At 33.8% G+C, this 15,308-nt stretch overlaps 1 protein-coding gene across 1 annotated transcript in view; it reads left to right on the forward strand.

Moving 5' to 3' along the window:
* TMEM232 (transmembrane protein 232) overlaps positions 1 to 15,308 on the forward strand; it is a gene marked incomplete at its 5' end in the record, with an annotated part of 164,157 nt that overhangs the window by 43,107 nt on the left and 105,742 nt on the right. The window contains 2 exons of the mRNA XM_019624105.1: positions 6,476 to 6,599; positions 8,111 to 8,360. Of these exons, the coding sequence (XP_019479650.1) occupies positions 6,476 to 6,599; positions 8,111 to 8,360 (374 nt within the window). The remainder of the gene's footprint in view (positions 1 to 6,475; positions 6,600 to 8,110; positions 8,361 to 15,308) is intronic.

Consider the following 15,308-nt stretch of genomic DNA (forward strand, 5'->3'; position numbering starts at 1 on the left):
GTCACTGACCCTCATATGTGGGATCCGAACCGTGGCCCTCTGGCATCCCAAGCCAGTTCTTAACCATCGCGCCACTCCGCCGGCCCCCAAGACACTTTTTATACCCTCATTCTCCCCTAATATTTCATTTCCTGCTAGTTCAGATCTAAATTAATGTTTTTCCAGCCAGACTCCTGCCTACTGAATTTCTATCTCAGTACCTGACCCTTGTGCTCTGCTCAAAGGAACCAAATTAGATGACTTAACTATAACATTTCAGAGCTGTTCCCATGCTCCCGACTCCCACTGTCACAATCTTGGTTCGGGCCATCATTGTCTCATAGCTCTTGTAGCTTATTTATTTTTTTTCTTAAGTTTTCTCCTCAATTATCATACTCTGCTTCCAGGACTACAACATTCTCCCACTTAAATTTATTTAGTAAGAATTGTTTTTACATGGCACAGGGGTTGCAGATCCAATCAGGGTCTCCTCACTTGCCATGATTTAAAAAAATCAAGAAGAGAAAAAACAAAGACTGAAACATCGTGCTACTGGGATTAATTGCCACCAACTGCCCACACAGTCAGAGGAAGTGCCTGATAGAGCTGAATGAAAGAAAGCAATTAGTACTCACCTATGCCTTCTCTGATGAGAGAGCACTCATGGCCTGTTGACACTCCTTCCTTCCTTCTGCCCCACATTCTTCCCTGGAGTTCCAAGAATGAACTCCTATAAGCAGGAGAAAGAACCCTGTTAGCTGACATACCAAAGACTAGCTTTTTGTATAGTCCATCTTTTCTGAGTATCAAAAATCAGGCAATAGCAAAAAAAAAAAAAAAAAAAAAAAAAGAAAAAGTATTCTTTAAACCAGTTTTCTTAAATGGTCAAAATCAAGAATTAATTTATGACCACACTCTGCTCCGGATGCAATGAAGATTGAGACTAATTTATTTATCCTAATCATCCCCTTCCTGTCCTGTTAATATAAACTTGAGTTTCTGATAATATTATGGTCAAATTATTATTTAACATGTTGTATTGTCTCCTTAAAGAACAATTTGTGTATTTACATTTACTTTTTGGATCATATTTATAAAATTATTTGACATTAAAATTTATCTATTTTTTTGCAATCACTATCAGCCACTTAGTAGAATTTCCTGTTCTTAAGCTCTTAAGTACTATTTATTCTCTGGTTGGCTTGAGTAAATTTTTTGTCTTTCATTTATTTTTATTTTTATTTTTTAAATTATTATTTTTTATTGTGAAATACACTTTTTTAGAATTAGTTTCAGCTGTACAACACAGTGCAATAGTTATACTTTTACCCCTCGAAGTGACAACCCCCTCCCCCAATCTGCTGCCCCAGTCCCCCCCAATATCATACATATCTATTAAAATTCCCTTGACTCCACTCCCACACTATACTCCACATCCCATGACTATATATATATATTCACTTATAGTTGACATACAATATTATACAACATCAACTTTAGGTGTACAGTGCAGTAAGTAAATTCCTAAGTATGAACATAGGTGACCAATTAGGTGAGCCCTTGATTACACACAACCAGCCCTTGGCTGAGTGTAGCATTTGTCACCATTTATTTTTCCTCTAAAGAGTATAATGTACATTTTGTCTGGAAATAGGCTTCCATGTTCCCAGCTGTATTTTTTTTAATTTAATTCGCTTTTTAAATCTATATATATTGCTATGTTGTTTTCTAACTTACAGTTATGATGATATGTTCAGTCAGTCTACCTCTTTTTAAACTTTTATTTTCAATCCAGAATTTTTTAGGAACACCTTTGTGATTTGGTAGGCAGGCAGTAGACAAGAGCCTCTCTTGTATCACTGACGATTTTAGGAAGCTATTGGGGCAAATCCTCCATTTTACTTACAGAAAAGCCCCTACTATGTGAAACTACACACAAAGGCTCTAGCTATTGGTCTATATTTTTTGAAGGCTTTCCATTGATTACTCATTATTTACATGTGTTCCCAACTCCTGCCTCTCTGTCCTTAGGGTTTTTATTACATTTTGGTGGAAAACTCATATATGCCTGCATTAAATTTTACATTAAATTTTGGGTTTCTTGGCAGTGGGCAGGCTCTGTTTTACTTGGATCCCCTATTCTTCATAACTTTAAAATCTGTAAGGTTTTTGTTTTTTTATCTTGTGGGACTACATTTATTATTTTCTTGATTTAATGTTTCTTTTGTTGTTTCAATAGATATTAATAATGGATATCAGCTTGCCAGCTTTAAATGCAGTTGCCTTTCTTTAAATTATAGAAGAATTTTTCAAGTTTGCTCCCTTTCATGTGTTAGTTTTGTGGTTAACATTCTCAATTATGGATTTGAATTATATTTTTGTAATTTTAATTTCCTTGCAATCTCTTGTTTTCTTAATATAGTGCCTTTAATATCAGTGCCCAAGCTTTTGTTACTGTTTCTTCTTCCTGGGCTTTACTAAAGATACTTAAGAATCTTGTAAAAATGTCTCTGGGTCCTGTAAGAAATCATTTTCAGAGGTATGATCCTCTCTGAATATTCAGACTGACACTCGCTTTGACCTTTGCTATAATACATTTCTCGTTGGTCTCATGTTGGGTTTCCTCCTCCATTTTCCATTCTATTTATCTCAGAGCTAGGAGAAATCTATAAAAAGCTTGATATTTTTAAATAAGAGATTTGTGTTCACTACGTACCTAACAGCATTATTAAAAGCTGTAACACTCAACATGAAATATCATCAGGGGCCTTCCTGTATTCTCCCTACTCTTTGATATTTTACCTTTAAGGAGAAAATATACTTCTGTATTGTCTTATAGCACCCCTCCTGCCCCATCTCCTACACACACACCCTCACAAGAAGTGTTTCTACACTTTTTGTCACCTGGAAGTTGTCACCTCTGAATAATTATGGAGAGAAGAGAAAGAAGCAAAGAAATAATACTCTGGCTCCTTAAAAAAATCAGTACCCCAAAGTAAATGCACTTTTGTTGATTCTGTGAAAAATAGGGTAGACAGTAGAGGTCTTCTTTTTTTAAAAAAAAATTAACTTTCTTTGGGGACAAAAGGCTGCTGTGTTTCATGAAGTGGCATGTGAATACTCCTTATTCCTGCTTTCGATCCAGTTCCATTAATTCTGTGGTTTACGGAAATTCCCTATAAGTTGCTATTCTTAGTGACCTCTTGTTCATTCTTAGTCTTCAGGCTGTGTGGGTTTTTGACATCGCCAGTGTTTCCTGAGGTATCTGTTGAAAGATTAAAATTACCCTGTACATGGGTTCTGACTTGGAAGCATTTAATTCCATCTTTTAAAATTACAATTTTGTCATTGAGGAAACAGATGTAGAGGAGTAAGGAGAACCCAGAAAACTATTTTGATGCTGAATTTCCTAAACTTTTTATAAGGGTGTATGTACACAGACAGGTAGCTTTTTATGAAACCCTAAGTTATTATAGGTTAGCTGACTTCTATAAGTATAGGAAGAACACTGGACTGAAGTCGGGCTAGCTGAAGCACAGTCTGGGACCTGGTACTGCTCAGTTATGGGCAGTGATTCACATTGATTTTCAAAGTTAAACTAAAAACTAAGATTAATCAAGTAACAATTAATCAAATAAAGCAACTATGCAATTTTAGACAAGCTAGTAAACCTCTGCCTTGGTTTCTTACAAAATTAATGGGGAATCTATAATATTTATAAATTACTTTGTATATGTTTACTTTCATGACATTGTAAAACAAAGTCAATGTTTTAATGATTGGGACTTGGTATATTATAATGAGTTCACAAAGAAGCAAGTGCTGTGTTAAAATTTCTAACATAATCCAATTTGAATTCTCCTTTCCACGTGCATTGATTTTCAACAAACACCAGTTTATAGGTATTGATGCTTCTATTTTTGGAAAAAGCGTTTTTACTTATAGAAAATTTTGCAATCAGCAGCATTGATTGAAATTAGTGTTTCTGGTGCAGCATTTTTTCTACCATAGGTGGCTGACGCAGGTAAATCTTTTTTAGCCCATATTTCAGTGAGAGTGTCCCAGGTTAGTTATAATTTTCCAGACTTGAAAGAGAAAAGAAGAAACAAAGCCATATAATGATGAGGTATATTTTGGGAAAAGAAGTTTTTTGAACTCTAAGCCTGTCCTCTCCTTTACTTGACCATATCATGGTGTATGAGCCCCGCATCCTCTGGGGAATGACGTCATCATTTGAACCTTTTCCTTCTGTTACTCCAGGACTTCACAGAAAAAGAAACTTGTGTTCTTTGACTTTGAAAGAATAGTATTTTTATAATTCAGTTCAGTATTTTGAACCTGGCAATTTTACATAAAGTATTTCATTTAAAGCTCAGAATATCTCTGAAAAGTAGGTTCTGCTGTTTTTAATTTACAGATGAGTAGATTAAGAGTGAGGGAGGGCACACAAATTGCCCTAGCTTAATTAGTGGTGGAGATAAGAACTTATCCATAAGTTTTCTGACTTTAAAGTTTATGCTAGTAAACATTATGTTAAGTGTATCAGTTAGGATTCAGTTCTTGTGGATGAAATAGTAACCTGACCACAACTATATTGCCTAATAGGCTTTATTTATTGCACATGACAAGCAGTGCACTACTGATACACATGCTTAAGGGAATCCCCAAGACCCAAGCTCCTCTGCCTTCCTTTTCTTCTTAGTATGTGACTTTTATCCTCATTGTTGCAAGATGGCTACTCTACTTCTGGTATCATGTACGAGTATGCATCCCAAGCAGGAGGAAAAGGGTGAGCAAAGGAGAAAAAACAAAACAAAACAAAAAACCACCTGTTATCTAAATTTAATCTTTTTTATTAATCAGAGAAATAATAGCTTACCTAGAAGTCTTTCATGGTATATTTCCATTTATATTGACCAAACCTACATTTATGGCTATTCCAAGCTGCAATGGAGTCTGAGGAGTCATTTTTTTTTATTGTTAGTTTCAGGTGTACAGAACAATGCAATAGTTACCCTTTTCACCCTCACAAAGTAACAACCCCCCTCCCCCATCTACTGCCCTCCCACCCCCGATATCATGCTTATCTATTACAATTCCATTGAGTCATTTTTGAAATCAAATTTATTGAAGTATAATTTACATACAATGAAATGTACACATTTTATGTATACAGATCTACGACCTTTGACAAATGCATACACCAATATAATCACTACTGCAATCAAGATATAGAACATTTCCATGTTGAGGGGGCAATATTAACTGAGTACTTTGCCATCTTGAACAAAATTGAGGTTCAGTTCTAAAAGGAAGAAGGAGCCAAATGATATTAAGTAGGCAATAAACAATGTTGTATTACTAAAGTTAAATATTGATGTACTTAAATAATAGTTTGGAAAAGCAAAATAGCAAAACAGGAAATACCTATAGGTGGGAGAAGACTTCAGTTATAGTTAACCTAGCTTACGACATGAGCTTGGACAAATCTCCTAGATCTATTTATGTCTCAATTTTCTAACATTACAAAGAGGTTTAAAAAAGGTCTTGAATGTGTCAAAAATTGTAATTCAGATCAAATGAGATAATTTATGTGAAACCACATTGAGATCTGTAAAGCTCCTTTTAATCTAAAGAATTGTCTTTTTTTTCCATGATGAGAGATGTTTCCTTTTAAAAATGATGATGAACTTGAAACACTGGCCTGAAATATCACAGTAGTGAAATTAAAATGTAGTTGTAAAATGTACTAACTCTTTAACTTATTAATGGCCTATAAATCAATGCAATATGCAGCTCTAGGCAATTTTTACATTTACATTTTTAGCAATTTTCTTTCAAACTATACCTCTTTTAATTGGCTAAAAATAGCACTAAATGTATAATTTCCTGAAACTATCAGAATACATGTACATTAATGGCTAATAGCTTCTTGTATGATTTCTCAGCTATTATATAATATTTAGCTAAATAAATCTTGACTGTCTCATTTAATTAATGTGCAATATAAATTTTATTTTGAGAAACTGAACTTCTTGTAAAATCAAATAATGCTGAATTTTTTGAATAATTAGGAAGACCATTTTTTATTCTCTCTTTTGAAAAGAAAACATTCTCTTGAAACTCACCTCTTGGAATCAGTTGCACAAAGGTGAAAATCAAAACCTATTGTGAGATTTTGGGGACAATCTCTAGAACCTGAGCCCTTGATTGCTTATTATATAGCATCTATAAAGAAATGTTATATTTTGTAATATTTATTATTCTCAGAGTTTTGTCAAAACACTACTCTGAACTCAGATATCTTGCCAAAATGTGGCTCTTTCTTGAGGACTTTTATCATAACCAGTGTCAACCAATACTGTACTTTACTGAAAGTAAATGTATCTGGTAACCCAGGATACTTATTTCTTCTGGCCTCTTATTTTTGACATTAATAACTGTTTATTATTATTTTACATTAAAGTCCTTGTCGTTTTCTTAATAAAATTTTCAGGTTGGATTCAGCACTGGCTTTGTTGGTCCTTGGAGAGGCTGCCAAATTAAATATGGCCTGCTTGAAAACTTTAACGGACCTAATGAGAGATTTTCTTTTAAGCATTATGTCTGTTCAGAAAGAGGTAACAATGCATTGTTAATTTTGGTGTGCAAAAAGACCTGAATAGAAACAATTTTTTTTGACACTATTTAAATGCTATATCATATTAGGGCTTATAATGAGCATAACTTTGTAATAATAAGTATAATTAAATATAAAAGTAAATGTATATTTATCATATATCCCAGTAGAGATAGACAGGTAAATATAAATATATATGTAGATAGAGATAGAAATAGATTATATATTTACACACACACACACACACACTCGAGAGGAACTTTAACTTGTATTAACAAATTTGAGATCATATACTTATATGTGGACCAGTTTCCTATTTTAAAAAGTTTAAAATATATTATAAAAACATTTTTCTTTGTACCATGTTTTGTTAGAATTTACACTTTAGTGGAGATGAGATAATTTAATCATTTCTGTACTGTTGAACATTGAGTTTGTTTATAATAATTCAGTTAATTACAAATAATGTTGAACTGGTATTCTTATATGTAAAAATGTTATCTGCATTTATGACTATTTCTTTAGAATAAATTCAGAAAATCAAATTACTGAGTGATATACTATGTACTTGAAAGTCTTAGGACAGATGTCCAAATTATTTTCCAGAATATATAGCTTTGTTGCTTTCTTATGAAAAATGTCTAAAAGAGCCACACTTTTAAAATCTAGAATTGAGCTTTACATAGAAAAGATTCTTTTAAAATATGATATGAAAAATAGTATCTTGTAGGATTATTTTACATTCCATTCATGACTAAGGGAATTAAACAGTAGTTCTCTATATACATTTTAGCTACTTGTATTTTATATTTTTTGAACTGGGTTTTATGCAATCTACCCATGTAAAATCTGTTTTATTTTTGTGTGTGTTTTTTTAAATAGGGGAATTGGGGGAGGGGACCAGCCAAGTTGTTGTTCTGCAATCTTAGTTGTGGAGGGTGCCAGTCACCATCTGGCTGCCCGTTGGCAGCTCATGGCCTCTAAACTCAAAGTGCTGTGTTCAATCTTAGTTGTGGGTGGGCGTAGCCACCATCCCATGCGGGAGTCAAACCAGCAGCCTTCTTGTTAAGAGCACATGCTCTGTTCACTGAGCCATCCAGGTTGCAGCTCAGCTCAAGGCGCTGAATTCAGTCTTAGTTGCGGGCGGGCTTAGCCCACCATCAAACAGGCAATCTTGTTGTTAGGAGCACGTGCTCTCACCAGTTGAGCCATCCTGCCACCTGTTGGCAGCTCAGCGGCAGCTCAGCTCAGGCACAGCATCACTGGCCCATGTGGGAACTGAACTGGCGGTCCTGTTGCTCAGCTCTCGTGCTCTTAAGCTAATTCTTAACCAACTAAGCCACTTGGCCAGCCCTAAAATCTGTTTTTAATGAGTACATTTTAGAAATATTAGTTGATTATGGTCTTTTAACAGCTCTATGAAATTTGAAGATATTTCTTATTATAAGTACATAGTTCTTAGCTATGACAAAAACATACTTGGATTATCTAATAGCTATTTTCTCATTTTAGGAAGAAAGCTGCAAGGTAGATGATTTTTCCTGGGCCTGGAATGTAGTCTACATATATACAACAATTCTCGCAGAAATCTGCTTGTATGCAGCCACTTCTAATTTGCGAAAAACTGCTTTTGTTGGTTTCTGTGAATGTAAAAGTTCGCAAAAAGATATTTTACCCATGGACAAACCAGAACAGCCAGAATTGAGGGAAACAAGTGTTTTAGGTCTTTTGAACTATTTTTCTTCAAAAATATCAGATAATTGTAAGTAAAGTATTTTTCTACTTCATGAAAAATATTTTTAAAATGTCCTTGTATACATATAGTAATAAGTCTTTTATAAAAAGTTAACACTTAAAAGTGGGAAATAATTTTAAATTCAGTGGAATTTCCTACAAATTTAGGAAGAATATCTTATAACAAAAATTTTTGATCAATAATTTTAAAACAACTGAAATATAAATTAAAGTCAGTTGATTCATGATTCTAATTGTATTCATTGGAAACAAAATATGACCTTGGGGAAACTTATGAAATGTATATAAGTTTGTTTTATTCTTTTCCATTTAAGAACTTCTCATCCATCTTGTTCTCCATTGTCTCTAGGCCTCTGCTATTTCTCTTGTTCTTTTCCCACCCAGAGGATTTCTCTTCAGTCACTCACATAATTTAGTCCATTCTTCACATATGACATCTTACACTCCATCAAAATGTACCTGTCTTGTGTCTCAAGGCTAAAGGTTGTTTTGCTACTGTTGTTTATGGGGCCTATTAGAATAAACAACTTTTATTTTTTAAAAGGGTACTACAGAGACAATATAAATTCAAAAGTGTACTTTTAGGGTGACTAGAACTTTATGACTATCATTGCAATCTGTGTTATTATAGGCTGTTATGTATATGACTCACTTTCGTTATGTTAATTGAGAATGGAGAATCATGTCTCAATTATATTTGTATTTAACCCAGCCTCTAGCATAGTATTTAGCATATAGTGATTTAAACAAATCACTGAATTAAAAATATAATTGCAAGATTTTGAAAGTATGACAGGAGGCAAGATATTGTCTTTCTTAAGAACCATAGTTCGCTCATATGGGGTAAATTATGTTTGAATATAATTTTAAATAATAAAGCCTTAGTATCAGATATTAATTTCATTCTCAAAAACTTGCTCACTATTTTTAAATCACTTGCAATATATTTTTAGTTTAATCAGTGGATCGGAACGTATCATTTCTCATTTCTGAAAGCAATTTGCTTGGCCTTTTCCCAGTTTTCAAGAAGATTATATTTATTTTTTATTAGCACCAATTTAAAACAGACCTTTAGTGTCTGGTACACTAAATTGTATTTCTCCCATGTTTATAGCATTGATAAAGTGAAGAAGTATTTACTTTGTTTTCTGTTCACACTCGTAAGTATTCAGAGTAATCAGAAATCTTCCTACACATCAGCTAAACATGATAATGATTTTTAAACTTCCACTAAACAGGTTCAGCTACAAATTCTAGATCTTCAACTTTTTTTTTCTAGCTGTGTAGAATTAGTTCTTCTTTCACTGTTCTTTTTCCCTGTTATGTGTCCAGAAGATGCTTCTCCATAGGGAGGGTCTTTGCTCCCAGAGCCTCCTTGCCTCCCTCTGACCATGACCCCTGAACGCTAGCATAATCTCAAGATGACAGGGTTGCATCTTTCTGTGGATACTCAAATTTTTTATCTCCTGAACAGTCTGATTTTTTTTTTTTGCCATCCAGTTGATGATTTCATTGCATTCATTTGCTTATTGCTGATCTTTCAAGTTCTTATCTTCTTCTGAAGATTTGATTTTGGTGGTACAGGCACATAATTTGGGTAAGTTCTCGGAACAGATTTTCATCTTTTTCATGTATCTATAGTTTTGTATTGTTCAGATTCCTGTATTACACAGCCCAAAATTTCCTAGCTCAAATATTATTCTCTTTTCCTGTAATAATTCTATCTGCGTCCACAGCAGAACTGTTGAGAATTTTATTGGCATTTATGTGAGCTTTCTTCCTTCTGAGCAATGCTATACATTATAGAGAGCTATCTGTGAGCTTGAACTTGCCAAGTATATAGTCATCCTTGGTGACTCATCAAGACTCATCTTTATGTCTAAATGAGCACACTTATTTCTGCTCAGTATGATTTCGATACCAAGGGAAAATTATGATATCCAAAAAACAACAAATTATTTTCATATGTGTTCCTAGGTGAGGTAGCTGCCTAGATACTTGTGTTATATAATAAGTGATTGTCTCTGTAAGGTTGATACTTTTGTTTAATTACTTATTGAATAAGTCCTGTAAGAATTTCTGAACCTTAGTGTATCGATCATCAGACAATGATCAAAGAGCCTTCTCTACAGATTATGTGGTGTCATCATTTTATTCTTCTAAATGGCGTTATAATAGAGAGGCAGAAGGCAATTCCTAACAGATTGAGTTCTGGAAAGATGTGCCCTTTGTACATTCACAAGCGGTGTGGATGGCTGGCTCTTTCGCTTTCACTGATGTCCTTCTTACGCTTTCTCTTGAACGCAGCAATAAAGTACTTCACTAGTATTTTTTTTAACTGTTTTTTTCAACCCAAGTGAGCAAATAGATGCTTCTAGCTGTGGAATATCTTTAAAAATCTGATCTGAAAAAAAGAGAATAGACGTATCAAAATTGCCTCCTCCACAGTCAAAAATCAATACATTTTCTATGACATGAAACTTCACATACAAGCCAGAAATAATACTAGTAGCATTTGTCTCATGATTCTGAGTGTTTTGAAACCCTCAGTACTTACAGCATCTTTATGGTTTCCTGTAGGGAACTTTTCAAGTAAGTTGATTATCTGATGGCTGTTCTGTTAAACACATTTCAAGAATGGGAGAAAATTCTGCAGTCTTCTCCATCTCTGTCAGAATCAGAGAATGTACCTCCTCTAGACATAAACTTTTGGTCTCCTCCTCATGTCTGAACTGGATTCTTGGCTTTTCTCATCAGTCACTGCCATGAAAAAGCCATTACTTTACATGACTGTACAAATACATAGTCAAATATTTCACCAGTCAAATGATAGCACTTAAAAATTGTGTTGACGTGATTCATTATAACCTGAATCTTTGTAGCATCACTGATTGATTTTCCTCATAGGGAAAATGATTTTGTCTGGGTTTTCCTGTATGCATGACTATTGATGATGATCATCAGTTCTACAAGACCATGGAAAATAGATAGCTCCACAAGTATTACCATCTCTGCAGGCCTTGTCAACGTGATTCCTAGAGAGGATAGGTCTGTCTCTTTAGAAAGTGATATAAAGATCCTGAAGCTGCTGCTGTATTCAATTGAAAATGATTTTTTTCTTATAATTTTACCCTTCAAGTAAGTAAATTTTTTTGTTGATAGTGAAGGAATCAGTTCTGCAGTCACATGGATTTGTATTTTCATTCCGTCACTTATATCTTGGAATCCCAGGTCAAATTATTTAATCCTGCTGACTTCATTTCTTTACCTGATAATTATGATAAGAATACTATTCTCATAATAGGGCTTTTTTGTGAGAAAAAAAAATAATGGAAACATGTAAACACTTGGTATAGTATTTTGTGGACGCTAAAGGTCTAATAAATGTTAATAGATGTTATGGTTGTTAACGTTGTAATTAATGTTATTGTTTAATGGGAAAACATCAGTGAGGAAGGATTTTTTTCTAACACATTTTTATGTGTACTTTGTATCCTGGAAATCCTATTCTATTTACATGTAAAGATATAAATGACACTGAAAAACATTTAAAAATGGTATCAATAGTCTTTTTATGAACAAGTCAAATAGTATTCTTATGGACTATTTTTATATAAACACTTCAAACCACAGTTTTGTGAAAGCAATGTTATAGGATACTAAGGTAATAACTTCCATGAAGATAATTTCCTGGTAATCTGACCTGATATGGAAGCAGAAGTTGAAGAATCTAGAGGAATGAATGGCTACTTAGCACGTCTCATTTTCATTCTGAGATTTTGTGTCAGACAAGCTTTTCATAGAGTCAGATGTCTATTAATTCTAGAGTGAGGTTTCTGGCCAGTGACTGAAGTTTTGGTGTTTTTGATTGAATATAAATTTCTATAAATACTTATAAATACCAACTATGCATTTAACGTTCATTTGAAAGTCAAGGTGTCTGACTTTTATTATGCCTTTCATGAAGGACCATCCTACACACCTGCTGCTATGGACTAATTTGTCCACTCCTCCCCCCCAATTCATATGTTGAAACTATAACCCCCCGGTGTGACTGGAGACAGATCCTACCAGGAGGTATTAAATGAGATCATGACATTTGGGCCCTGATATGATAGAATTAGTGTCCTTATAGGAAAAGACACCAAAGAGCTCATTTTCTCCTCCATGAGAGGACACAGCAAGAAGACAGCCAGCTAAACCAGGAGGAAAGCCCTGACAGAATCAGCTGGCAGCTTGATGTTGGACATCCCAGCATCCAGAGCAGTAAAAAAAAAAAAAAAAAAAGATAAATTTATTTTGTTTAGTGGCATTTTAACCAGTCTATGGTATTTTGTTATGGCAGCCCAAGCATACTAATACATTACAATGGTGTTGAGCTGTAGGCAGGTTTGTTTTCCCTCAAGTGCCTGAGTAAATCCTTATTTGAAACACAAATTTGTATATCATAGCCCTTAGAAGAGATCATTTCGAGCTGGAAAAATATGAGGGAAGGTGACAGAAATTAATTTATTTAAACACACAGAATTTTTCCTTGATCCCTGTTGAAATTCTGATTTTGAAAAACATTTTGCCTTGATGGGTCATAGAGGATAATAATAGTTAACATTTATTGAGCTCTTACTATGTGTCAGGCACTATTCTAGGTACTAACCATGTATCACCTAACTCATCAATCATTACAAGACTATACTGTAGATATTCATATTTACATATCCCCGTTTTATAGATGATTAAACTGAGACACTAAGATAATATTTGTCCAAGGAAATATAGTTTGTAAATGGTACATCTGAGACTTAACCTAGGCAGCCTGGCTTCAGAGTTCATACTAATTAACTCACTATGCCGAGTTAACTATGTTAGTTGACCTATTGAATGAAATTAAAAAAAAAATGTCTATTTGCATGAGACTGTGAAAAAGATAACTAAGAAATTCTCTCTGACAGTTGTTATCCTACAGCACTGTTTGTGAAAGCATTTATACAGACTTTGTATAATATCATGTGGTGTCCTTATTTCCAGTGTAAATTCATGGGCCTTGTTCTAGTACTTCAGGTAAAAATCCTAAGTGGTGTCTAGGAATCTGTTTTATTAAACCACTTCTGACATTACAGTTTGAGAAAACCTAACCTTTACAGGTAGCTGTTAAACAAGGTAGTAAGATGTTGTCCTCATCATAGAGGAAAATATAATATTTCTCTTACTTGATGTTGTACCAGAGGTTCTCAACCTTCCTAATGCCACGACCCCTTAATACAGTTCCTCATGTTGTGGTGACCCCCAATCATATGATTATTTTCGTTGCTACTCTATAACTGTAATTTTGCTACTGTTATGAATCGTAATGTAAATATATTTTTGTTTTCCAATGGTCTTAGGCGACCCCTGTGAAAGGGTTGTTCGACCCTCAAAGGGGTCGCGACCCACAGGTTGAGAACCGCTGTATGTAGACCTTTATGCATCCAGCCAGTTAGGATTTGTATCAGATGATTTACATATAACTTTACAAAGAGAGAAACACAGCTTTGGGTTGTATACGATATTCGAAATGCCATCTCCTATGTTCCCATTTTGGATTTCAGAGTGGTAAAATGATCTATTTTTAATAAGCTAGATTATCTGGAATCTGTGTTGTGAAAATAAAACTTGGAAATGGCATATTCTGTGAGAAACTAACAGACACTAATTTAGTGTGTCCCATAAAATAAATAATGAATAATAGAACCAAAAATATAGAATAATAAAAATCTTTTGATCGTGTAGTTTTCATCCAATGCACAGATCCGTTTTAGACCATTTGCAAATAGTTCACAGTCAAATTTTGCTTAAAAGTCAACACAGATAAGGAACTCCCTATCTCCCAAAGCAGGTCGTTCCACTTTTCAACACTGTGAAAGATTTTTCCTTATATTAAAATGAAATCTATCTTTCCATATCTCCCAAATTTTAGCTTAAGCTTTGCTTTCTGGAGGAAATCAAAGTCTATTCCATTTCCCACATGTATTAAATATTTGAAGATAATTGCATTGGTTCTTTCTCCACTTCTCCACTCTGCCATCATCTCCCATCTCTTTGCTTACTTTCAAGTTCCTTGGTAACTTTTTTTAATACATGAAAAGCGTATTTTCAATATGGTTTATAATTAACTTCTTAAGTTTGGTGGCAGGTTGTAATACCGTTAACTTTGTATTGGTTTATTCCAGTGTTATGATGTAAAGACATGTGGGATCCAATATTTTTCCATTCAGTGTTGTCTATGAATGGGAAAAATCAATATGACATTTTTCTTTCATTCTTTTGTTGAGAATAATTTTCCTCAACAGGTTCTACAATGATAGTAGCGAGTGAAATATATGCCACAGTTGTAAAATAACTTTGAATGCTTCATTTTGATTCACTTTAACTTAGGAAAAATACATTAGCACAGAGTAATAATTCCTTTTTAAAAAGTAAATGAAAGTTAATTGGAATCTTAGAATTAATTGAAACTTTAAATGGTATTCTATTAAATCTTCAGTATACCTCTTACCTTGGTAAAGGTTATTCAGAAAAAAATATTAATAAGGTTGTATTCATTATACATGGAAAATATTTAACTCTAAAAAACCCATGTACATGTTAGAGGTAAAATTCAGGCAATTCTCATAATTCACAATTCTGTGTAGTGACAAATCTAAAAGTATAGTACTGATTATATTCTATATACATAAGGAAGTTAACCAAATATATCTGTTTTTTTAAGAAATTATTTTATATTATTGTGGGAAGACCACTTAATATGAGATCTACCCTCTTAAAATTTTAAGTGTACAGTATGTTGTTATTGATTATGGGCACAATGTTGTACAACAGATTTACAAAGGTTAATTCATATTGCTTGACTGAAACTTTATGCCCATTGGTTAGTAACTCCTTATTTCTCCTTTCCCTCAGCTCCTGACTGAAAACCACA

Source organism: Hipposideros armiger, unplaced genomic scaffold, assembly GCF_001890085.2.
Source record: "Hipposideros armiger isolate ML-2016 unplaced genomic scaffold, ASM189008v1 scaffold_579, whole genome shotgun sequence".
NCBI classification, from domain to species: Eukaryota; Metazoa; Chordata; class Mammalia; order Chiroptera; family Hipposideridae; genus Hipposideros; species Hipposideros armiger.